This window comes from Rhodnius prolixus, unplaced genomic scaffold, assembly GCF_049639745.1.
Source record: "Rhodnius prolixus isolate KJV_2025 unplaced genomic scaffold, Rpr scaffold_19, whole genome shotgun sequence".
Taxonomy (NCBI): domain Eukaryota; kingdom Metazoa; phylum Arthropoda; class Insecta; order Hemiptera; family Reduviidae; genus Rhodnius; species Rhodnius prolixus.
In genome coordinates, this window is record NW_027411584.1 from 413,125 (window position 1) to 440,759 (window position 27,635).

Genomic DNA, 27,635 nt, shown 5'->3' on the forward strand with positions numbered 1-27,635 from the left:
TCTTAATCTTTCCAGTCAAAGGAGACGAGAATACCTAGTTTTTCTATTAATTTTGTAATCGTAACTTCTAATTAAAGGCTACCTAGTATTTACATTCGACTTCTGGCTTAGGTATTAATACAATGAAGCTGAAATCTTAATCTTTCCAGTCAAAGTAGACGAGAATACCTAGTTTTTCTATTAATTTTGTAATCGTAACTTCTAATTAAAGGCTACCTAGTATTTACATTCGACTTCTGGCTTAGGTATTAATACAATGAAGCTGAAATCTTAATCTTTCAAGTCAAAGGAGACGAGAATTCCTAATTTTTCCATTAAGTTTGTAATCGTAACTTCTAATTAAAGGCTACCTAGTATTTACATTCCACTTCTGGCTTAGTTATTAATACAATGAAGCTGAAATCTTAATCTTTCCAGTCAAAGTAGACGAGAATACCTAGTTTTTCTATTAATTTTGTAATCGTAACTTCTAATTAAAGGCTACCTAGTATTTACATTCGACTTCTGGCTTAGGTATTAATACAATGAAGCTGAAATCTTAATCTTTCAAGTCAAAGGAGACGAGAATTCCTAATTCTTCTATTAATTTTGTAATCGTAACTTCTAATTAAAGGCTACCTAGTATTTACATTCCACTTCTGGCTTAGTTATTAATACAATGAAGCTGAAATCTTAATCTTTCCAGTCAAAGTAGACGAGAATACCTAGTTTTTCTATTAATTTTGTAATCGTAACTTCTAATTAAAGGCTACCTAGTATTTACATTCCACTTCTGGCTTAGTTATTAATACAATGAAGCTGAAATCTTAATCTTTCAAGTCAAAGGAGACGAGAATTCCTAATTTTTCCATTAAGTTTGTAATCGTAACTTCTAATTAAAGGCTACCTAGTATTTACATTCCACTTCTGGCTTAGTTATTAATACAATGAAGCTGAAATCTTAATCTTTCAAGTCAAAGTAGACGAGAATACCTAGTTTTTCTATTAATTTTGTAATCGTAACTTCTAATTAAAGGCTACCTAGTATTTACATTCGACTTCTGGCTTAGGTATTAATACAATGAAGCTGAAATCTTAATCTTTCAAGTCAAAGGAGACGAGAATTCCTAATTTTTCCATTAAGTTTGTAATCGTAACTTCTAATTAAAGGCTACCTAGTATTTACATTCCACTTCTGGCTTAGTTATTAATACAATGAAGCTGAAATCTTAATCTTTCAAGTCAAAGTAGACGAGAATTCCTAATTTTTCCATTAAGTTTGTAATCGTAACTTCTAATTAAAGGCTACCTAGTATTTACATTCCACTTCTGGCTTAGTTGTCAATTCACTAAAGCTGAAATCTTAATCTTTCAAGTCAAAGTAGACGAAAATACCTAGTTTTTCTATTAATTTTGTAATCGTAACTTCTAATTAAAGGCTACCTAGTATTTACATTCCACTTCTGGCTTAGTTGTCAATTCACTAAAGCTGAAATCTTAATCTTTCCAGTCAAAGTAGACGAGAATACCTAGTTTTTCTATTAATTTTGTAATCGTAACTTCTAATTAAAGGCTACCTAGTATTTACATTCCACTTCTGGCTTAGTTGTCAATTCACTAAAGCTGAAATCTTAATCTTTCCAGTCAAAGTAGACGAGAATACCTAGTTTTTCTATTAATTTTGTAATCGTAACTTCTAATTAAAGGCTACCTAGTATTTACATTCGACTTCTGGCTTAGGTATTAATACAATGAAGCTGAAATCTTAATCTTTCCAGTCAAAGTAGACGAGAATACCTAGTTTTTCTATTAATTTTGTAATCGTAACTTCTAATTAAAGGCTACCTAGTATTTACATTCGACTTCTGGCTTAGGTATTAATACAATGAAGCTGAAATCTTAATCTTTCCAGTCAAAGTAGACGAGAATACCTAGTTTTTCTATTAATTTTGTAATCGTAACTTCTAATTAAAGGCTACCTAGTATTTACATTCGACTTCTGGCTTAGGTATTAATACAATGAAGCTGAAATCTTAATCTTTCCAGTCAAAGTAGACGAGAATACCTAGTTTTTCTATTAATTTTGTAATCGTAACTTCTAATTAAAGGCTACCTAGTATTTACATTCGACTTCTGGCTTAGGTATTAATACAATGAAGCTGAAATCTTAATCTTTCCAGTCAAAGTAGACGAGAATACCTAGTTTTTCTATTAATTTTGTAATCGTAACTTCTAATTAAAGGCTACCTAGTATTTACATTCCACTTCTGGCTTAGTTGTCAATTCACTAAAGCTGAAATCTTAATCTTTCCAGTCAAAGTAGACGAGAATACCTAGTTTTTCTATTAATTTTGTAATCGTAACTTCTAATTAAAGGCTACCTAGTATTTACATTCGACTTCTGGCTTAGGTATTAATACAATGAAGCTGAAATCTTAATCTTTCCAGTCAAAGTAGACGAGAATACCTAGTTTTTCTATTAATTTTGTAATCGTAACTTCTAATTAAAGGCTACCTAGTATTTACATTCGACTTCTGGCTTAGGTATTAATACAATGAAGCTGAAATCTTAATCTTTCAAGTCAAAGGAGACGAGAATTCCTAATTTTTCCATTAAGTTTGTAATCGTAACTTCTAATTAAAGGCTACCTAGTATTTACATTCCACTTCTGGCTTAGTTATTAATACAATGAAGCTGAAATCTTAATCTTTCCAGTCAAAGTAGACGAGAATACCTAGTTTTTCTATTAATTTTGTAATCGTAACTTCTAATTAAAGGCTACCTAGTATTTACATTCGACTTCTGGCTTAGGTATTAATACAATGAAGCTGAAATCTTAATCTTTCAAGTCAAAGGAGACGAGAATTCCTAATTTTTCTATTAATTTTGTAATCGTAACTTCTAATTAAAGGCTACCTAGTATTTACATTCCACTTCTGGCTTAGTTATTAATACAATGAAGCTGAAATCTTAATCTTTCCAGTCAAAGTAGACGAGAATACCTAGTTTTTCTATTAATTTTGTAATCGTAACTTCTAATTAAAGGCTACCTAGTATTTACATTCCACTTCTGGCTTAGTTATTAATACAATGAAGCTGAAATCTTAATCTTTCAAGTCAAAGGAGACGAGAATTCCTAATTTTTCCATTAAGTTTGTAATCGTAACTTCTAATTAAAGGCTACCTAGTATTTACATTCCACTTCTGGCTTAGTTATTAATACAATGAAGCTGAAATCTTAATCTTTCAAGTCAAAGTAGACGAGAATACCTAGTTTTTCTATTAATTTTGTAATCGTAACTTCTAATTAAAGGCTACCTAGTATTTACATTCGACTTCTGGCTTAGGTATTAATACAATGAAGCTGAAATCTTAATCTTTCAAGTCAAAGGAGACGAGAATTCCTAATTTTTCTATTAATTTTGTAATCGTAACTTCTAATTAAAGGCTACCTAGTATTTACATTCCACTTCTGGCTTAGTTGTCAATTCACTAAAGCTGAAATCTTAATCTTTCAAGTCAAATTAGACGAAAATACCTAGTTTTTCTATTAATTTTGTAATCGTAACTTCTAATTAAAGGCTACCTAGTATTTACATTCCACTTTTGTCTTAGTTAATTATACACTGAAGAAGAAATCTCTATCTTTCCAGTCAAACTAAATAAGAATTTCCTTTAATATAGTCTTCGCAGCTTCAAAATCTGGGATACTCTGTGTGACATTCCTCATCTGCCTTAGTCATTAAATGTGTAAAGCCGAATTCGCAATCTTTGCAGCAAACTAAACATGAATTTCTCATTCCTAAGATGGCTGTAACCATTGTAAGATCTTGGCCTGCGCCAGTAATTCGCCAGTTGGCTCTATCCTAGCCAACCGGCCAGCCCATCTAGCTTGATAAATTATATGACGCTCTCGTTGTAAAAACAAATCTAAACTTAATGTAATCTACAAATTAATCTTTGAAACAATTAAAAATCACTTATCATAAAAGGTACCCAATCATTTGCTTTGAGATTATGTGAAACTGTTGGGTAACAAGAAATTTCTTTTTAATTGTAGTAATTGTTTGCACACTTTATTTCTACAAGATTAACAACCATATTGATCTTGCTTCTAGTTTCTAGTAGCCAATGAAATAGTTATAGATAGTTCTGTATTTTTACGTGTATATTTTCTTTTAATATTCTTTGTACTTTATGATAGTTACGGACAAAAACAAAATTTTAATGAGTTATATTAAGATTGTGTTTTTTGTATCGAATTTTTGTGAAACTGGTAATAATAAGAGGAAGGGTGTCAGGGAAGAGAACAAGTTAGGTAATACAACTTTTCGGTAAGATTTTATTTTGACCATTACATTTGTTATTATATTACATTTAAACACGTAGCTTGGGTGCACACCACCGGCAGACCCATCGGTAAGAGCAGACTATCCACATCTTTTCATAGTTCTCTGGATATCCTAGAGACATTGACTAAGACGAAGACTTTCAGAGTTAACGGTTGTTGTAGCAGTTCGGCAAAGTCACAGAAAATCTCTTACGCCTATGAATGACAGAACATCGTTCTTATTTAAAACAAAAATTTAATTTATTTTATCAGAGTCACGGACTCTTAACTCATTCAAATTATAAGGGAAAAATAAATCATAAATACTAAATATCTCTTACAGTCTACGTTTAATATTAAATTAAAGTTTTACGACTTTACTTGTTATAAAAAAAACTATTTCCTCTTTAATGCCTCTTTTTACTATCGTAATATTAAAAATAGTTATTTTATACACCAGCTATTCAAATATTCTAGATGTGTTGGAATTTAAATTGTTCTTCATTTAGAGACGATGCAGCCTTTTCGAAAAGCAAGTGAGAAATAGAACATTATAGTTTGAGCTTGTCTTTGTTTAACATGATAGTTAGAAAATTATTTAAAAAATAAATCTTAAAAGGGTAATTAAAAATAATGGTGTTTGTGGGTTGGTAATTAAAAGGAACCTGCACTCCCATAATGAAGACATAAATTTTACACAAATAACGTTATTTCGAATTTTTTTTTACCCATTAACTTAATACATTTTAAAAGACTTAGAGATTAAATTCTCTAAATGTTTGTTATTTAATTTGCACTTGACGTAAAAGTAATGAATCATTTTTAGTTACACTTAATTCATTATTTTTCATTCTTCCTAAATGGTTATTAGTTACGTTTGATTTTATTCAGTAAATTGTTCAGTATTAGTTCTGGTTGTACTCATCTTTTTTCTTACGCTTGTAATGCAGATAAATAAATAACTTAGTTCTGGTGTTATTTCTTCTTTATTTAATATCTATTATTTATTCATTTTAGTAATTTTCTTAGGCTATTGTGATATGTATTATTCTAAATTACTTCTTTATGGCCAACAAATTTTTGTAATATAATTTATTACTCTCTCTGAAATTGATAATGTACTATTGCAAACTTTTTAATCTACTTTTGCCTACGTAATAATCTCTAAATTTTAATAGCAATGATAAAAATAAAATGAGTTCATAATAATATATTTTTTAATAATTTAATTCAATAAAGACAATTTTTAATTTTAAATTATAAATTAGCATTAACTTGTAAATATCATATGATAAATTCAGTCACCAATGTTGTGTAACCTGAGAGAAACCTTCTACGAACAACCAACCATAGTGGTGGTGGTGTGCCTTCACCTTTAAACGACTACAAAGTGCGTTAATGTAACTGTGGATAGTAATGAATACTTTTCTGAAATTTTCCTCAATTAAATCAAGGAACCAGTATAATTCTATAGAAAAATAGACAACAAATTGATAACTTCCAAATATAATCGAATCAACAGCAAGATTGGGCACTATTTCTCGTTAAGGTAACAATTATAAGTACAGTAATCATCATAACTAACGGATATCTGGGCAGTTTTAGTCTTTATCAGAATCTTTATACTTTTAATGACCAAGATAATTTAATGTTCAAATCCACTCTAGATTGCAACAGTTACGTTACAGTTGCTACTAAAATGTTCATCAGAGAACAGTGCAGCTAGAAATGTTAATTCGAGATTCATGGATAAATTGATAGAAATAATGAGTTATTCATGCTTGAAAAATTAGTTACGATGTAGAACATTTGGAATCTTGTAAACTCTATAAAGAATTTTCGGATTTTGTGAAATCTCACAATTCAGGTTGTAGTATTAGTGCAAAAATATCTTTCTTCATTATTGAGAATTCCAGACTGTTAAGTAAAAAAGTTAAAATTCCATCAACAAAGAATATTACTTTGTCCATATACCTAAAATCAATTGCACAACAATTTTATTTGCTAACAAGTTGTACCAGTGGTTCTTAACCTTTTCATAGACGCGGAACACAATTATATGTATATATTTTTCTCGCGGAACACTAACATTAAATAATTTGAAATTCGGTATTTATCAAGAGCTTAAAATTAAATTCAAATTAAAAAAAAGGGGAACAATTTTTTGTTTTCGTATCTTTCCTAAGTTTCTAAATTTCAATACATTTAAAATTGAAATTTCGCGAAACACCAGTTAAGAACCACTGCTTTATATCTTCTACCTTTTTAGGTCTGTGCTCAAAATAACTATAGTTTATAATTGAGAAAAACAAAGTGTATAAGAGAACAAAATTCCATACCAATAAGTGGTTCAAAGTGGGAGATATAGAACGGCCATTATTTTACAGAATTTCATGACCCAAAAAATTTTCAACCCTTTATATCTTCTACCTTTAAAGGTCTGTGCACAAAATAACTATAGTTTATAATTGAGAAAAACAAAGTGTACAAGAGAACAAAATTTCATACGAATACGTGGTTCACAGTGGGAGATATAGAACGGCCATAATTTTACAGAATTTCATGACCCAAAAAATGTTCAACCCTTTATATCTTCTACCTTTTTAGGTCTGTGCACAAAATAACTATAGTTTATAATTGAGAAAAACAAAGTGTACAAGAGAACAAAATTTCATACGAATACGTGGTTCACAGTGGGAGATATAGAACGGCCATAATTTTACAGAATTTCATGACCCAAAAAATTTTCAACCCTTTATATCTTCTACCTTTTTAGGTCAGTGCACAAAATAACTATAGTTTATAATTGAGAAAAACAAAGTGTACAAGAGAACAAAATTTCATACGAATACGTGGTTCAAAGTGGGAGATATAGAACGGCCATAATTTTACAGAATTTCATGACCCAAAAAATTTTCAACCCTTTATATCTTCTACCTTTTTAGGTCAGTGCACAAAATAACTATAGTTTATAATCGAGAAAAACAAAGTGTACAAGAGAACAAAATTTCATACGAATACGTGGTTCACAGTGGGAGATATAGAACGGCCATAATTTTACAGAATTTCATGACCCAAAAAATTTTCAACCCTTTATATCCTCTACATTTTTAGATCTGTGCACAAAATAACTATAGTTTATAATTGAGAAAAACAAAGTGTACAAGAGAAAAAAATTTCATACGAATACGTGGTTCAAAGTGGGAGATATAGAACGGCCATAATTTTACAGAATTTCATGACCCAAAAAATTTTCAACCCTTTATATCTTCTACCTTTTTAGGTCAGTGCACAAAATAACTATAGTTTATAATCGAGAAAAACAAAGTGTACAAGAGAACAAAATTTCATACGAATACGTGGTTCACAGTGGGAGATATAGAACGGCCATAATTTTACAGAATTTCATGACCCAAAAAATTTTCAACCCTTTATATCTTCTACCTTTTTAGGTCAGTGCACAAAATAACTATAGTTTATAATGGAGAAAAACAAAGTGTACAAGAGAACAAAATTTCATACGAATACGTGGTTTACAGTGGGAGATATAGAACGGCCATAATTTTACAGAATTTCATGACCCAAAAAATTTTCAACCCTTTATATCCTCTACATTTTTAGATCTGTGCACAAAATAACTATAGTTTATAATTGAGAAAAACAAAGTGTACAAGAGAAAAAAATTTCATACGAATACGTGGTTCAAAGTGGGAGATATAGAACGGCCATAATTTTACAGAATTTCATGACCCAAAAAATTTTCAACCCTTTATATCTTCTACCTTTTTAGGTCAGTGCACAAAATAACTATAGTTTATAATCGAGAAAAACAAAGTGTACAAGAGAACAAAATTTCATACGAATACGTGGTTCACAGTGGGAGATATAGAACGGCCATAATTTTACAGAATTTCATGACCCAAAAAATTTTCAACCCTTTATATCTTCTACCTTTTTAGGTCTGTGCACAAAATAACTACAGTTTATAATGGAGAAAAACAAAGTGTACAAGAGAACAAAATTTCATACGAATACGTGGTTCACAGTGGGAGATATAGAACGGCCATAATTTTACAGAATTTCATGACCCAAAAAATTTTCAACCCTTTATATCTTCTACCTTTTTAGGTCAGTGCACAAAATAACTATAGTTTATAATCGAGAAAAACAAAGTGTACAAGAGAACAAAATTTCATACGAATACGTGGTTCACAGTGGGAGATATAGAACGGCCATAATTTTACAGAATTTCATGACCCAAAAAATTTTCAACCCTTTATATCTTCTACCTTTTTAGGTCAGTGCACAAAATAACTATAGTTTATAATCGAGAAAAACAAAGTGTACAAGAGAACAAAATTTCATACGAATACGTGGTTCACAGTGGGAGATATAGAACGGCCATAATTTTACAGAATTTCATGACCCAAAAAATTTTCAACCCTTTATATCCTCTACATTTTTAGATCTGTGCACAAAATAACTATAGTTTATAATTGAGAAAAACAAAGTGTACAAGAGAAAAAAATTTCATACGAATATGTGGTTCAAAGTGGGAGATATAGAACGGCCATAATTTTACAGAATTTCATGACCCAAAAAATTTTCAACCCTTTATATCTTCTACCTTTTTAGGTCAGTGCACAAAATAACTATAGTTTATAATCGAGAAAAACAAAGTGTACAAGAGAACAAAATTTCATACGAATACGTGGTTCACAGTGGGAGATATAGAACGGCCATAATTTTACAGAATTTCATGACCCAAAAAATTTTCAACCCTTTATATCTTCTACCTTTTTAGGTCAGTGCACAAAATAACTATAGTTTATAATCGAGAAAAACAAAGTGTACAAGAGAACAAAATTTCATACGAATACGTGGTTTACAGTGGGAGGTATAGAACGGCCATAATTTTACAGAATTTCATGACCCAAAAAATTTTCAACCCTTTATATCCTCTACATTTTTAGATCTGTGCACAAAATAACTATAGTTTATAATTGAAAAAAACAAAGTGTACAAGAGAAAAAAATTTCATACGAATACGTGGTTCAAAGTGGGAGATATAGAACGGCCATAATTTTACAGAATTTCATGACCCAAAAAATTTTCAACCCTTTATATCTTCTACCTTTTTAGGTCAGTGCACAAAATAATTATAGTTTATAATCGAGAAAAACAAAGTGTACAAGAGAACAAAATTTCATACGAATACGTGGTTCACAGTGGGAGATATAGAACGGCCATAATTTTACAGAATTTCATGACCCAAAAAATTTTCAACCCTTTATATCTTCTACCTTTTTAGGTCTGTGCACAAAATAACTATAGTTTATAATCGAGAAAAACAAAGTGTACAAGAGAACAAAATTTCATACGAATACGTGGTTCACAGTGGGAGATATAGAACGGCCATAATTTTACAGAATTTCATGACCCAAAAAATTTTCAACCCTTTATATCCTCTACATTTTTAGATCTGTGCACAAAATAACTATAGTTTATAATTGAGAAAAACAAAGTGTACAAGAGAAAAAAATTTCATACGAATACGTGGTTCAAAGTGGGAGATATAGAACGGCCATAATTTTACAGAATTTCATGACCCAAAAAATTTTCAACCCTTTATATCTTCTACCTTTTTAGGTCAGTGCACAAAATAATTATAGTTTATAATCGAGAAAAACAAAGTGTACAAGAGAACAAAATTTCATACGAATACGTGGTTCACAGTGGGAGATATAGAACGGCCATAATTTTACAGAATTTCATGACCCAAAAAATTTTCAACCCTTTATATCTTCTACCTTTTTAGGTCTGTGCACAAAATAACTATAGTTTATAATCGAGAAAAACAAAGTGTACAAGAGAACAAAATTTCATACGAATACGTGGTTCACAGTGGGAGATATAGAACGGCCATAATTTTACACAATTTCATGACCCAAAAAATTTTCAACCCTTTATATCTTCTACCTTTTTAGGTCAGTGCACAAAATAACTATAGCTTATAATCGAGAAAAACAAAGTGTACAAGAGAACAAAATTTCATACGAATACGTGGTTCACAGTGGGAGATATAGAACGGCCATAATTTTACAGAATTTCATGACCCAAAAAATTTTCAACCCTTTATATCCTCTACATTTTTAGATCTGTGCACAAAATAACTATAGTTTATAATTGAGAAAAACAAAGTGTACAAGAGAAAAAAATTTCATACGAATACGTGGTTCAAAGTGGGAGATATAGAACGGCCATAATTTTACAGAATTTCATGACCAAAAAAATTTTCAACCCTTTATATCTTCTACCTTTTTAGGTCAGTGCACAAAATAACTATAGTTTATAATCGAGAAAAACAAAGTGTACAAGAGAACAAAATTTCATCGAATACGTGGTTCACAGTGGGAGATATAGAACGGCCATAATTTTACAGAATTTCATGACCCAAAAAATTTTCAACCCTTTATATCTTCTACCTTTTTAGGTCAGTGCACAAAATAACTATAGTTTATAATCGAGAAAAACAAAGTGTACAAGAGAACAAAATTTCATACGAATACGTGGTTCACAGTGGGAGATATAGAACGGCCATAATTTTACAGAATTTCATGACCCAAAAAATTTTCAACCCTTTATATCTTCTACCTTTTTAGGTCAGTGCACAAAATAACTATAGTTTATAATCGAGAAAAACAAAGTGTACAAGAGAACAAAATTTCATACGAATACGTGGTTCACAGTGGGAGATATAGAACGGCCATAATTTTACAGAATTTCATGACCCAAAAAATTTTCAACCCTTTATATCTTCTACCTTTTTAGGTCAGTGCACAAAATAACTATAGTTTATAATCGAGAAAAACAAAGTGTACAAGAGAACAAAATTTCATACGAATACGTGGTTCACAGTGGGAGATATAGAACGGCCATAATTTTACAGAATTTCATGACCCAAAAAATTTTCAACCCTTTATATCCTCTACATTTTTAGATCTGTGCACAAAATAACTATAGTTTATAATTGAGAAAAACAAAGTGTACAAGAGAAAAAAATTTCATACGAATACGTGGTTCAAAGTGGGAGATATAGAACGGCCATAATTTTACAGAATTTCATGACCCAAAAAATTTTCAACCTTTTATATCTTCTACCTTTTTAGGTCAGTGCACAAAATAACTATAGTTTATAATCGAGAAAAACAAAGTGTACAAGAGAACAAAATTTCATACGAATACGTGGTTCACAGTGGGAGATATAGAACGGCCATAATTTTACAGAATTTCATGACCCAAAAAATTTTCAACCCTTTATATCTTCTACCTTTTTAGGTCAGTGCACAAAATAACTATAGTTTATAATCGAGAAAAACAAAGTGTACAAGAGAACAAAATTTCATACGAATACGTGGTTCACAGTGGGAGATATAGAACGGCCATAATTTTACAGAATTTCATGACCCAAAAAATTTTCAACCCTTTATATCTTCTACCTTATTAGATCTGTGCACAAAATAACTATAGTTTATAATTGAGAAAAACAAAGTGTACAAGAGAACAAAATTTCATACGAATACGTGGTTCACAGTGGGAGATATAGAACGGCGATAATTTTACAGAATTTCATGACCCAAAAAATTTTCAACCCTTTATATCTTCTACCTTTTTAGGTCAGTGCACAAAATAACTATAGTTTATAATTGAGAAAAACAAAGTGTACAAGAGAACAAAATTTCATACGAATACGTGGTTCACAGTGGGAGATATAGAACGGCCATAATTTTACAGAATTTCATGACCCAAAAAATTTTCAACCCTTTATATCTTCTACCTTATTAGATCTGTGCACAAAATAACTATAGTTTATAATTGAGAAAAACAAAGTGTACAAGAGAAAAAAATTTCATACGAATACGTGGTTCAAAGTGGGAGATATAGAACGGCCATAATTTTACAGAATTTCATGACCCAAAAAATTTTCAACCCTTTATATCTTCTACCTTTTTAGGTCAGTGCACAAAATAACTATAGTTTATAATCGAGAAAAACAAAGTGTACAAGAGAACAAAATTTAATACGAATACGTGGTTCACAGTGGGAGATATAGAACGGCCATAATTTTACAGAATTTCATGACCCAAAAAATTTTCAACCCTTTATATCTTCTACCTTTTTAGGTCAGTGCACAAAATAACTATAGTTTATAATCGAGAAAAACAAAGTGTACAAGAGAACAAAATTTCATACGAATACGTGGTTCACAGTGGGAGATATAGAACGGCCATAATTTTACAGAATTTCATGACCCAAAAAATTTTCAACTCTTTATTCAGTGGTTCTTAACCTTTTCATAGACGCGGAACACAATTATGTATATATTTTTCTCGCGGAACACTAACATTAAATAATTTGAAATTCGGTATTTAGCAAGAACTTTAAATTAAATTCAAATTTAAAAAAAAGGAACAATTTTTTGTTGTATCTTTCCTAAGTTTCTAAATTTTAATACATTTTAAATTGAAATTTCGCGGAACACCGGTTAAGAACCACTGAGCTATACGTTTGATGATGAAGCACACTCAATTTAAATCCCTGACATTTCAATTATATTTCATTCTAATAATTTGTCTTCATTTTTTGGTATTCTTATTGCGTAGTTTATTTATGTAATATTCTTTTTTTGGCTTAGATTGCTTTGGACTTCTTTTAGAAGGTGAGTCATTGTATCATTTGAATATCAAAATTGACTTGAAAAAATATGTCCACTGTGATATGGCAATACATGACATTATGGCTGTTTTATCTGCCTCAGCACGCTTGTATTTCCATTCTTGAGTGGTTTCCGATTTTTTCCGTCATCAGGGGTTGATTAAGTTTGGTGTAGACGTATAGAGAAGATGACTTCACTTTTCACTTACTGCACCAAACTGATAACTCATCTCAGATAACGGATGATAGTTCGAAACATGTAGGAATGCAAAAAGCCATGTATGCTACGACAGGTAATCAGCAATACCGATTTCTTTATTTCTAATACTCAGTTGTTTTAATAGTGTGCTTTCATCTTTATCAGTGTCTCGTCCCTAAGCTCTTTCTCGCTGGTTGCATTTCCCTGATGGTCCTTCTTTTGATCATATGATAAGATGATGTATTAGAATCCATTCTAATACTACTTTCTGGCAAATATTATTATTATATATTAAATTTGGATAATAAATAATAATGCTTTAAATATGTTCATTGAAATACATTGGACATTTCCAAACATACCGTGCATTTATGTTCTCTAATTCTGTGTAGTTTCAGATACATATATTCCTTTTAAAAGCCTGTCAAAATCAAGTAAACATAAAAAAGCTATGAGATCATTATCTGAAATATACCAATTATAGGTTTTTTTTAAGTAACAATAATATCAGCCTTTATTACCAATTATTAAGTGTCCACCAAATAAATGAATAAATAAATTTAGTTACAAATGAACCAAGAACTAAATGCTTGAATGTAAACTTGTAACATAAATAGATAAACAACTTTTTGAATGAATTCTTGCTCACTAAAATAAATAATAATAATAATCATCATAAATTTAATTACAACTAATGATACCGAGGGAAATTTTATTAATTCATTTGGGCATGCTCGATATCTGTACCCAGACTATATCCTGAAACCGATTCTTTAAGATTTTCTTAACCAGAATTAATGTAATAATCTGTGAATATTGCTTCAGTTTTTCAGGTATACAAAAGTACTCGTAGGAGCTGAAGGTACTTTAGCTATCTGGAGGAAAAAACAAAGAATGGCCATTGCTAAGAGCTTTGGTTAGACATCCGAGTATACTAAGCAGACATACGTCATGATACTTATTTCCTATTTGACGTTTCCAATATTTTTTTACAATTCTTATAGAAGAACTTTCATGTATGTTTATGATAGAGATTTTTAGAATAGAGAGACATACTTATGTTATTATATCATATTTGATTAGAATATGTTTTATTACAATTCTTATTTTTGACTAGACAGACATATGTCATCATACCTCTTTCATATTTGATGATATGGGACTATAATAGATATGTTTAAGGTGACGAGCGGCAGAGCGATGTGCTACCCCTTAACATTCAACTCGTACTTAAGAAAAATATTGACAGTTGTATTATACAGTTTTAGTGCTATCTGGTGGCGAATATGTAAACTAAAATGTGTTTTTACAGTTGACACGTCCAGTAAGTGCTGCTACCTTGTGGCCATTTTTGAAACTAATCTTGCTTTTTTTTACTTTTTGATTTTCAAAACTGATCGACCCAAGATATACAGTCTAGAATTGCCTTTATTAATTACTATCAAATGCAGAAACAGCAGCATTGCAATGAAATTAAGAGACTATTTTTAAATTTATATATTTTTTAATACAGCAAACAAATTAAACATTTTATTAAAAACAAAGAACAAGTGATTTGAAGAAAAATTCTACCATTACATTGTGAAATTAACGTGCATATTACGCATAGTAACTACATAACACTTGTTTTATTAATTGATTCTTCACAAACATTTCCTAGGATAGATGGTTAACGTCTATTTCACTTGGGCTTAATGAACTAGTTCAGAATTACCATTAGAATGAAAAATAAAAATATATAAACTATTATTTATACAATTGTTTTCATTGTAATTTACTAATATTTAGAAAAAAAATATCAATTTTCAATAATTAAGAATTCAAAATTACTGGTGCGAACCTTGCAAAATCGAAGGTCCATAATTCTAGGACGTTATTAAACTTTACATTATTAATTTAAATTTCATGGAGATTACTCTCCCCTTTAAATGAGAGAAATGTGAATATTTACATGGAAGTTCATAGTTCCCAAATACATAATCGTAATTAGCAATTTACTTTTACAATAATAAAGACGAACAAAAATTATTAACATATTACGAACTAAATCTACCTACTTATGAAACAAAATAATGAAGATTAAAATCAACTTATTAAAATTACATGCGTACACTTAAAACATCTACTATCAACAGTCTTGGAAACATGTCGATTTTATAATTACTTCTTGTAAGTAAGCTTCACTCACATCAACTTGTAATTAAAAATAAAAGTAAACACAAAAAAATGTTGCTTACCTGCAAGAAGTTCTTAACGCAGTAATAAAGCAAAAACAAGTTTTTTAATTTCCTAGGAAGTTATCGCTTAATGCAAAAAGATAATCAGTTTTCTAAGGTATGTAAAGTTCTCACTGACTTAGTTACAGCAGCATCAACTTAAAACTATCGAATCATAATTTTAAAAAAACATCAAATTATGAGGTAAACAGTGAATTTTAAACATGGACATTATTTTAGAGAAAAACTTCTTTTTAAAATACTGACGATATAAAATGTTTATCGACGTGGGTAAAGAATATTTAACAAATAAAGCAAATTATTACTGTTGCTACACGATAGTGAATATGGACAAAACCGAATAACATTTTTATCCAACTGCTTTACCGGACAGTTGTTTCATTAGGAGGTTATTTAATGTTTATTTTAATAGTGTCAAAGTACATGTTCATGCTACCTAGCGGTAATCACTGAAACTAGTTCCTATGTAATTACATCTCCCTAGTTCAAGCTATTGCCGCTAGAAAGCATTGAGATGCTCTTAAAACGTCTATTTTTTCCTTATTCCTATTTTGAAAGTAAGAACAGAATGTATAGAACTCTTTAACAAAAACTTACAGTTTAAAAAGTTAAGTATAAGGGTTGATTGAACGCCCTTTAAAGTGTTTTATTTATTTTTTAAAGAAGCACTTCACAGTTCCTGTCAACCACCTCCTAATTAAGAAAATATGCCCAAAATGAAAAATATGTACATATTTTGATTAAATATGTATAAATATTTATTTATTTTAATCAAATACGTATAAATATGCGATAACACCCAAATTTGTGGAAATATGTGAAATAAAAGTAGACTCAAACGGCTTAAAAAGTGTCAGTATGAATACTTCTAGTTGAAAAACGTCTGTAAATTGCCTAGAAAAAAATATGTAAATACATACGGATCCGTTCCCTACTTATCAGTAACAAATACAAATTAATAATACAAACACTTTAAACTGATGAAGTTCCCTCTTATCGCAACTTGTGGAATAACACTTTCACGGAAATTATAATTTCTATGAAAAAAAATCTGGTAGCAACACTCTCACGACTTCCTCTTAATATTATTCTTTAAATTAAACTCTCAAATATTTTACAAACTTGGCACGTTTAATTTTAATAAGTTTACAATTACTTGTGTACGCTTAATCGAATTTCCTGTATAAGTTTCCCAGAAATTCCTATCAAACTGAAGGATCTGCTCTCATTAAAGTGATACTTCCGGTAGATCGATTTTCACTAAAACCTTATTGTGTCGTCTAAAAGCTAAAAAAATTTAACGTTCTGCAATTTCTGGTATTTGAAATACACAAACACACACTCAAACAGAAAGAAAGAGAGAAGACAGAGAAACCAACTTCAAATTCAAAAAATTTATCTTACTAAATAAATTGAGTAAGACACAATTCATCTTAAAAAGCAACAGAATTTTTTCAGGCCGCTCGTTACACTTTCATGACATTTTAAGGAATGCTTAATCTATCGTGCAATAAAATGTTCATGTTTGAAGGAAGTAACACTCGTAAGTCTTTTATGAGAAAATGTGTGCCCCTTCATACACACTCAGCCAGACAGACCATTTGATAATTGGAAACGATTGTAATACTTCCCCTTAATAGGCGTAAGAGCAGAACGTTGCTTCAATATTACGCAGGGGAGCCCTAGCCCTTTCATCCTGCCAAATTTCATCAATATTGGGCTAAGATTTACAGAGTAACTATAGTGTTAGAGGGGGCCTTACGTACATTGGGCTAACTCCTCTCCCAGTAGATGTACTGCCTCAGGATCCCTAAATGTCACGTCTACATGAAATTCTGAATCAAACGACACTTATTCACAAAAATCGGTTCAAGCGACGATAATTTGAAATTATTGCAAAACTTCCTCTTAATACGTGTAAGAGCAGACCGTCGCTTTACTGACACGTAGGGGAGCCCTAACCCTTTCAACATGCCAAAATTTAACAAAATCGGGCTAAGATATTAAAACTGTCCGGCAGGACAGTTGTATAAGGGTTGATCGTCAAAAACTGCACGAAAAAGCGTAACGTTGAAAAATACAGAGTTATTAGTAATAATAATTTTGGAGGGGGCCTTACATACATGGGGCTAACTCCTCTCCCATTCGATGCACAGCGTCGAGATCCCTAAAAGGCACATCTACATAAAATTCCGAATCCTATGACACCTCATTCATGAAAATCGGTTTACAAAAAAGGTAACAAGAACAATTTTTGAAAATGTCGTTTTTGCACATTTTTGGCATAGTTTTTCTCTAAAACTAATTAATCTATGTTATTAAGAAAAAATTACAGTTATAAAGGAGGGTTTGCCCTATAATATAAAGAAAAATTGGGAATTTTATCTTTTATAGAAAAAGAGAAAAAAATTGACAAATTTGGGTGTTTTTCAATGTTACGCTTTTTTATGCAGTTTTTGACGATCAACCCTGATACAACTGTCCTACCGAACAGATTTAATACTTGACGAAGCCTCACCGGCTTTGGATTCAATTAGCGAGTTGATTGTACAAGCAGCTTTAAACCGAGCAGCACGGAATAGAACTACTATTTTTGTTGCACACCTATTATCAGCCATTAGGAACGTGGATTTTTGACTGAAATTGATTCTAGTAAATGTTTTTTCTCTTATTAACATTTCACTACCTTTGATCCTTTAATAAATAAATAAAAAAATTCACTAGAATTTTAAACTGACTAAATTTATAATTTCACAAATTCAACGCCAATCAATTTGTACCATTTCAATTTTTCCCATTAATCAGTGCATAATATTCATAATATTCCGTTGTCATAGTAACATCATTCATCAGCTGATCAATCAGCTGATGTGTGGTTATTCCTGCAGATATGGTGGGGCCATTATCAGCTGATGTACAAGTTACTTGGGGTGCTCAGTTCGATGGAACTCTACGGTCTTTATTACAACTTAATAGTGGAGTAACAAATGCAGGCAGGACAAGAAGTGAATGTATTTCAATAAAAAAGTAAGTCAGCTAAAAGATTTCTTATAATCATGTTTTATTTCTTGTAATAATTGTTAACTTGAGATACCTCGGTGGCATTTAGTGTTTAATCATTTTTTTTAAGCATAAGGAGCTTCTTGCTAAAACATTAACCTTTAAAATTAAAATACATAAGAACATTATAATTAAAATCTTCAATTCGCATGTTTTATAATTTTTGTATGGTTAACATTTACTGAATGTTACAAATTCTCTCTTGTTCCTAAAACCGACTGTAAGTCTTAAATACCTTACTAAGGAAAGTATTTTTAAAATATTTCTTAACTTTCTAATAAAATATTGATTAGGTATTGAAAATATTGATTAAGTTTGGAAGTATCAGATAATAATTAAAATGTAGAAAGAGAAAAATCTTGAGAGTTTCCTTTTAAATTTTGACAATAAATTGATAATAATAGAAATGCTTTAAATATGTTCTTTGAAATACATTCAACATTTTCAAACGTATCGTGCTTTTATGATCCCTAAGTATGTGTAGTTTCGGAAATGATCCTTTTAAAAGTCTGTCAGAATTAAGAAAATATAAAAAAGCTATGAGATCAATATCTGAAATATACCAATTATAGGTTTTTTAAAGTAATAATAATAACAGCCTTTATCAGAAATTATAAAGTGTACACCAAAAGAAAATTAATTCAAATATTTAGTTACAAAGGAACCAAGTACTAGATGAAAAGAATTAGCTTAACTTAAATAAATAAATAACTCTAAGTGATTTCTTGGGCACTAAAAGAAAACAAAAGCCCCTAAAACTTTATTCATATCATCCTTCCATCTCAAGGAAGATCTTTCTAGTCTTTCTCTATTTCTTGATCTGTCTAACAAAATGCTTTCTCTTAATCTTGTTATTTCTCCCATTACCTAGGTATTTCTTTCGCTATTGCTATCTTGTTAAGTATCTCTGTTAATACTGCGACTAATGATAGGAAGGAAAATTTTATTAATTCATATGAGATTTTATCTCGCTTTTCTCATTTTGAATTCTTTTTAACAGAACAAAGAAAGAGGAAAGTTAAAAGTGGCATGATTGATATCTGTACCCAGACTAAATCTTGAAATAGATTCTTTATGATTTCACTTTACTAGATTTAATCTTGTAATAATCTGTGAATATTGCTTCAGTTTTTCAGGTATACAAAAGTACTCGTTGGAGCTGAAGGTACATATCTATCTGGAGCCATTGCAAGAGCTTTGGTTAGAAATCCGAGTATACTAATACTTGACGAAGCTGCACTGACTTAGGATTCAATTAGCGAGTTGAATGTACCAGCAGCTTTAAACCGAGCAGCACGAAGTAGAACTACTGTTATTGTTGCTACACCGATTATCAACCATTAGGAATATGGACTATTGATTGATATTATTGATCATTAGGAATCTTTGTTGCCCAGGTAAGACTCTTTGCACTTTTTTTCTAGTAAATGTTTTTTATTTTTATTAACGTTTCACTTCCGTCGCTGGTCTTTTAATAAATAAATTAAAGTCTGCTTTAAAAATAATAAATTTGATAATTTCACTCACAAATTCTACGCTAATTAAATTATACTATTTCAATGATTCCCTCTAATCAACGAATAATATCCCGTTGTCATGGTAACTTCATTCATCAGCTGATCAATCAGCTGATACTAAAGTGAGGTAGGTTATCTTTGCCAATTTGGTGGGGCCATTATCAGCTGTTGTGCTGTAACTTACCGTGTGGTCAAAGTTACTTGGGGTGTTCAGTTCGGTGGAACTCTACGGTCTTTATTACAACTTAATAGTGGAACAACAAGTACAGGCAGAACAAGAAGTGATTGTATTTCAATGAAATAGTAAGTCAGCTAAAAGATTTCTTATAAATATGTTTTATTTTTTGTAATGATTGTTAACTTGAGATACCTCGGTGGCATTTAGTGTTAATCTTATTTTTTTGTTAGCATTAGGAGCTTCTTACTAAACATTAACCTTTACAATTAAAATACATAAGAACATTAAAAATAATATCTTCAATTCGCATGTTGTGCGATTTTGGAAAAATAAATAGAATCAGAAGATAGGGTTAAATTGGTTGATAAGAAGTTAAAGGTTAATTGTTAGGGGGTATAACCTGAGCGTTTAGTTATTTTTATTTTTTTTTTAATGCAATATTAAACTATTTATTGTTATTTCCTTTTTATTTGGGAAACTTCTGCTATGTCATTAAATCGATCTTTGGCAATCTTCATCCACTTTATCTCTGATAGAAGATGATTGAAATCTGGCATTCATTCTGCATGATATATCTAAGTTTTCAAATATCTTCTTCTTCCTTTGTTGCAGGAAATCACTAATCTTGGACTTCACAATTCTCTGGCAGTTCTTGTAATTTTCAATATTATGATGCTTACCGTTGGCAGATGAAGACCTGTATTCAACTCTAGTATGCTGATGCGTTCATGTAAGTTTATTTGTTTTATTACTTATGTTTATTGTTAGGAAGTGAAATTTTTACATAATTTATTTTTATTTTAAAACATACACTGACTGTGAAGAATTTAAACAACCTGTTGCATATTGGACTGGAATCTACGCGTGATTTGATATTATTACAGGATTAAGTAATTATTTGCATGTATATAGTTTTCTTTCGTCCTTTTAGTCTCATAATTGAAGATTGGTAGAGAAAAAGTAATATTAATAACTAATATCTCTTATTTTAATAATTATATCATCCAATCTTCTGTAATTGGTTAATGTGCAAACAAGAGCACAATTACAATAAATAAATCCAATCTTCTTATAGAAAAATTTTATCAGTACACCACTAAGATCGAAAGCCATCAAAAGTAAAGTATATAACGTAAGCTCTGCACTGGTTTGACAGTGAAATTTATACAGTGGTTAGATTAGTAAATTGTTTGGTCAGAGATCGGCCAGCTGCAGTAAAAGTATATCTTAATCTAACATACATTTCTTAAAAAAGATACATGGTTATAATTGAAATAATCTTCGAGAAAAACGGAATAGATCTTTTAGAATACGGAATGATTTATTTCTTTCTGGAAGTATATAATGTAAATTGGGTACCAAAATTAGATCCAGCTCTAATTTATTTAAAACTTCAGTGTGTTCTAAGCAGTGTGGTTCCTTTGCCGGTCGATCAACAATTATTATCGTGTTGTTTGAAAATTACTTACTTTATTGCTTGATTTAGATTAAGTACTGTCGTGTTGATGTCGTTTATCTTATCGACAACATCTCTAATGCATTTCATTAAGTCAGCTTACTTGTTCATAAGCTAAGACATTATAGGTGTAATAGAAACCTTATAAACTGGATTTTCGATTTCCTAATGAATAGAATGGTTCTAAAATAAATACTTTAAACATTTCTTGCTGTAACGAAACAGTTTCAGGCGTTCCTCTGGTCTGACACTTTGGACCATTTCTTACTTTTTGTTCATTAACGGTGTTGTTTCTATGTTCTCTGAACTTCTTTTCTTACCTATGCTAACGATATCAACTATTTTTTAATAGTTTCTGTCTTATGTAAATGTATATCTCATCAGGATAAATCCTGTTAATAGTACACGTAACTCTTTTTCTACGTCCAATATGCTTGAATGTTTTTAATTTTGCTGATACTGATTCAGTTATTGTAGATTTAATATGGTAAACGCATTTATTTATTTATTTTTTTACCATCGATAACTGAGAATCAGCTGATATAAAAACATACACAATGTTGGGGTACCATAGGTTAGGTTACAGTTAATTTAGGGAAAGGAGAAGAAAACAGACTTAATTAAGTTCTTTGGAAATAAATCTTTTTATTTAAGATTAAATAATTATAATACGTTCTACAATTTAAGTAGTTAACAAAATTTAAAAAATAATCATTAGTTATTTTAATTACATAAGTAAATAAGACATTATTTCAGGCTGCTGGTCTTAGAGGTGCTCCTGTTGATAGCAACTATCTCTTTCATTGCAACACTTTGCACAGCATTGATTTCTGGATGGGAATTGACTCTACTTCTGTTGCTGGCAATACCTGTCAAGATAATTGTACAAAGGTTAGTGAAATTTTTAAAATCAGTTTTTTAAAAAAATTCTCTTAAACGTTTGTAATCTCCTTTTCAAATTTGCGCAATGAGATAAAAATCAAGCATGATCAGTCTCTTAACATTTGTTTTCTTTATTTTTCCATTTTATTTAAATTTTCCATTTATCTTAGTAAGAACAGAACAATTGAAAATGCATCACTTATTAGGAACTGTTTCGTTTTACGAATAAATAATAATAATAAATAGATATTATTACAAATATTAAAAAAAAAGTAAAAAGCTATAAATTTTATTATACATATTATACAATTTATTAAAATAGTTTATATAATAAAATAAATTTTTGGTTTAGGAAGCAAGAGGAATACCATTTGAGAACTGTACAGGCAGTGAACAAGGAAGGATCCTTCTCTCAGGACGGTGGCACTAAATATTTACTTCCACCTTTCACGTAAGTCCTTTAAAATTATTTTGCATGTTGCATGTAATCAGCTAAACTGGCTACGTGGCTAACTGGTTGAGCTGATTATCTAGTTAACCGGTTAAACTGGCTGACTGGTTAAAATGGTTAATTGGTTGAACTGGGTAACTGGTTGAGCTGATTAACTAGGTAACCGGTTAAACTGGCTGACTGGTTAAACTGGTTAATTGGTTGAACTACTAACTGGTTGAGCTGATTAACTAGGTAACCGGTTAAACTGGCAGAATGGTGTAACTGGTTAACTAGTTGATCGGTTGAACTGGGTAACTGGTTGAGCTGATTAACTAGGTAACCGGTTAAACTGGCTGACTGGTTAAACTGGTTAATTGGTTGAACTGGGTAACTGGTTGAGCTGATTAACTAGGTAACCGGTTAAACTGGCTGACTGGTTAAACTGGTTAACTAGTTAATCGGTTGAACTGGGTAAACTGGTTGAGCTGATAAACTAGTTAACCGGTTAAACTGGCTCACTGGTTAACTAGTTAATCGGTTGAACTGGATAACTGATTGAGCTGATTAACTAGGTAACCGGTCAAACTGGATGACTGGTTTAACAGGTTAACTATTTAATCGGCTGAACTGCGTAACCGGTTTAGCTGATTAATAGTAAGTCGGTGTGGTTAAGTTAGGTTAGGTTAACCTAGCCTAAGTTAACCAAAGTATAAGGGGGGGTTAGGTTAGGTTACCTTAGATGAACTTAACATAACCTAACCTACCCTAGCTTAATTAATCTAGACTTAACTTAACCTAACCTACCCTAGCCTAACTTAAACCTAACCTACCCTAGCCTAGCCTAACCTATCCAGTTATAAACTGGTTAACAAAGCAGCCGGCCAGTTTTGCCGATTAACTAATGGACCAGTTAAACTAGCCAGCCAGTAAAACAAATTACCTAGTTAACCAATTTAAATAATGGAACCAGTTAGCCAGGTTAACCGATAAACTAGTTAACCAGTTTAACTGATTAACTAGTTAACCAGTATAATCTATCAACTAGTTAACTGGTTTAATCGGCTAATGGGTTTAACTAGTCGACCTGATTAACTAGTTAATTGATTAAACTAGTTGAACTAGCTTACTGGTTTAACTAGTTAATCGGTTAAATAGGCTAACTGGTTAAGGATATAACTGGGTAGGAAATTAATCGGTTAAACTTGTTAACTGTTCATCGGTCAAACTAGCCAACTGGTTAACTGGCTAAACTTGGTAAACTAATTCAAATGGTTACCTTTGTCATTTCGTTTCACCTTACAACTTATTTCTTCATTTGTCCAGTTATTCTCTTACCAATCCACTTACCTCTCTAACATAGAAGGATAAGCGGAGGATCAAGAAGTGGACAGTTAAAAGAATCAATCAATTGATAGGTGAAAAAAATTAATTGATAAATATCAAAGGTAACCAGTGGAACTAGTTTAACCAGTTTAACCAGTTAACCAGTTGCTAGTATGACCGATAACAGTTCACAAGTTTAACCGATTAACTAGTTATACCTTAACCAGTTAGCCAGTTTAACCGATAAACTTGTTCATGCAGTTAGCTAGTTAAACTAGTTTAACCGGTTACTAGTTAACTGTTAACTGTTAACTGTTACTAGGTTGACTGTTAACCCATTAGCCAATTAAACCTGATAACTGCGCTAAATAAGTTATACTGTTTAAATAGTTAATTGGGTAAACTGTATCAGTTTATCGGTTAACCTTGCTAACAGGTTCTGTTAATTAAATTGGTTAGCTAGGTAATCTCTTTTACTGGTAACAGACTAGTTTATCTAGTCAACTAGTTAATCGGCTAGTTACTTTGTTAACCAGTTTAACTGTTTAAGTACTTAATCGGTTGAACGGTTTAACATGCTAACTAGTTTAGTTATTTTGTTAAACTGGTTAATCTGGTCCAACTGGCTACCTTTGCCATTTATCCAATTATTTCTCTTCACCCATCATTTATTTTCTTCATCTATCAACTTATTGTATTTATCTATCCACTTATCGATCTACCTACCTGCCTATATAAGTAATATAAGTGGATAGGCAAAACAATAAGTGGATAAATGAAGAAAATAAGTTATAAGGAGAAGAAAATAAGTTGATAGGCGAAGCGAAGTGACAATGGTAACCAATTAAACTAGATTAACCAGTTCAACCGATTAACTAGTAACAAGTTTAAGTGATTAACCCGTCAACCAGTAAAACCAGTTTAACCGATTAATAAGAGTCAACCGATTAAGTAGTTAGTTTAACCAGTTAACCAAGCATAACTGTTTTAACTGGTTACACTGGTGTAACTGTTTTAACTAGTTAACTAGTAAAAGCAGTTAGCCAGTGTAACCGATTAGATTCTCTAATCAGTGCACCAGTACAGTGTAACAAGTACAACCAGTTTAACTTGGGCAACAGTTAGCTAGATTAAGTGGTTAAAAGATAAACTAATTATATTACTTTAGATACTTTATCATACCTGCAACAGTGCATAATAGGCCAATTGTGCTCTTCTGTTTCAAGGCATTAGTTGGATCCAGTTCTACATCAGTATCGGACCCTGATCCATGTTCGGTGTCTGGTCTTCAGGAACATTATGAATAATCAAACAACATTAAATTAGTTTGAATAGTTTTAAGAAAAATGTTAATTTAAAAGTAATTGTAATTTATTGTAGTTAAAAAAAATTATAATAAAAGCTATAATGAACTAATACTTCGTTCTTACTGATTATTTCCCTACACCTACTGATCAAGTTACTTTATTGAAAAAAATAATAAAATATTGAGTAAAGTGAAATCTTGAACAATTCTATAAATTGCTTCCTTTCACTGATACATTTTTCTTGGCAAACTTGATGTTTTAAGCTCGAGCTGGCATTTTTTTTTTTAAATGAAGTAATATTTGCACGTTATGCATGTTATTATTTATTTATATTTCAGGTACTCATTACATTCAAACTTTTTATTCCCGCGTCAACTCAAGCTTTAGTGCTAGTAATATTTTTACCAAACAGAAAAACCGTCTGATATTCACCGAAAGGGGAAGACCTTCGTTTGTTCTTAACGAAAGCAGAAGTAGGTATCAGTTATTTATTTCTGAATCTATTACAAGGATCTAAATAATTAATAAGAGGCGAGTAATGATGTGGAGATTCTGAGATTGGATTTAAATATTCTACTTAGAGTTCTATAAAAGGAACTAATTAAAATCAAACACACTTGAGAAAAGGAATCTTTAGAAATCAATTCCTGGTACCAAAAAGGTACACGGGGCCAAACAAGTCTGTGAACACTTACCTAAATTTTATAACTTTTATCTTAGTTGGAACTTCTTTTATCTCAAATGAAATTATACTATTCGGTAGAGAGAAACCAGGATTGTCTATTTTATATAAAATCTTTTATTTTTTTTTTCTACAGGAATATCATAATGAAACGTTAAACAAAATACCACACACGAATGTAAAAGGAGTCTGTGAACAACCGTATAAATGCTCACAAATCGATATTTTTACACAGGTAACAAACAGAAAAACAGTTGAATATAGTCCCAAAGAACCCTATAGTCTTGTAGAAATCATATCAGTCAGTTTAGTGAACAAATAATGTAATTAGTATTATTTAACCACTAGTATGGAAGTTCCTAGACCGATTCTTGAAATTATTGTGTAGTTACGAAATGAAAGAAAAAGTATGCGTGAAATAGGGAAGATAGTTAAAGAAAAACCCCCCACGGAGCATAATATAATTAATAAGTACGAAAAATGCGGAAGTGTGACTAGTAGGCCACGCAGTGCACAGCCACCAAAATTTAATTCCTTTAATAAACGGTAAATTCAGAAGACTATTTGAGAAGAACCGAAGTCAAGTGCTCAAAAGAATATTAAGGTACAATTTACAAGTAAAAGTTCAATGAAATTGGGGATGGATGGAACGTTTGTCTTCCAACAAGAAAACGACCCGAAACATACCGCATTAAAAACTTGGGAATGGCTTTTATATAATACAACCGGGCGCCCAAACACCCTTCGACAATCGCCAGACCTTTACCCAATCGAACATTTGTCGGAAGAAATCATTTGCCAAATAAATAAAAAAGAACTAAGAAATCGCGAAGCAGTTCAAAAATACTATTTTAGAAGAATGGGATAAAATTCCAACGTTGACGACTACAAAATTAGTAGGATCGATGAAAGCTCGCTTGTTGAAAGTGATTAGAAACAAAGAAGGTCCGACAAGTTTTTAAAATTTATAATACATGTACAATGTGTAAGAATACTCTATTATGTTCATGGTGTTCACAGACTTTTTTTGCATTCGTGTGTGGTGTTGTTTTGTTTAACGATTTTATATAAAATAGACAACCCTGATTTCTTTCTAGCGAATAGTATTATTTCATTTGAGAAAAAAGAAGTTTCTACTAAGATAATAGTAATAAAATTTAGAGAAGTGTTCACACACTTTTTTGACCCAGTGTAAACCAAGAATACTAATTTTGAGCTCATAGTCGATTAAAAGAAAAGATCAAAGAATTCATCAAAAAGGTTTAGATATCAATTTAAATACTTTTTGTAGTGTTCAATAAATTAAAGAATTAACCAAAACTGAACGAAGCAAGAC

General features: G+C 30.8%; 2 protein-coding genes across 33 annotated transcripts in view; one reads left to right on the forward strand and one right to left on the reverse strand.

Annotated features, from left to right (window-relative positions):
- The first annotated feature begins 5,645 nt into the window (after positions 1–5,645).
- LOC141448313 (uncharacterized) lies at positions 5,646–25,728 on the forward strand. Of its 7 annotated transcripts, none has more exons than XM_074116611.1 (8): positions 5,646–5,859; positions 14,050–14,240; positions 18,315–18,488; positions 19,650–19,918; positions 20,829–20,946; positions 22,429–22,563; positions 22,907–23,005; positions 25,537–25,728. In XM_074116611.1, coding segments are annotated over exons 5-8 (243 nt in total). In that variant the 5' UTR covers positions 5,646–5,859; positions 14,050–14,240; positions 18,315–18,488; positions 19,650–19,918; positions 20,829–20,944; the 3' UTR covers positions 25,544–25,728. The 7 variants fall into 7 exon arrangements, 5 of the variants coding, with proteins under 5 accessions (XP_073972712.1, XP_073972713.1, XP_073972714.1 ...); XM_074116612.1 differs by having other exon boundaries at positions 18,350–18,488; XM_074116613.1 differs by lacking the exon at positions 14,050–14,240.
- The window catches only part of LOC141448309 (transducin-like enhancer protein 3-B), a 263,733-nt gene continuing 258,390 nt past the window's right edge, over positions 22,293–27,635 (reverse strand). For all 26 annotated transcript variants that reach the window (XM_074116603.1, XM_074116605.1, XM_074116607.1 and 23 more), the window contains 2 exons: positions 25,493–25,596; positions 22,293–22,541 (listed from right to left, as the gene is read on the reverse strand). The gene's annotated coding sequence lies outside the window, so the exon portion shown is untranslated. The remainder of the gene's footprint in view (positions 22,542–25,492; positions 25,597–27,635) is intronic.

Coding starts and splice junctions, on each gene's coding strand:
- LOC141448313 (XM_074116611.1), top strand. Junction 22,564..22,906: donor GTCAAGATAATTGTACAAAG/GTTAGTGAAATT, acceptor TTTTTGGTTTAG/GAAGCAAGAGGAATACCATT.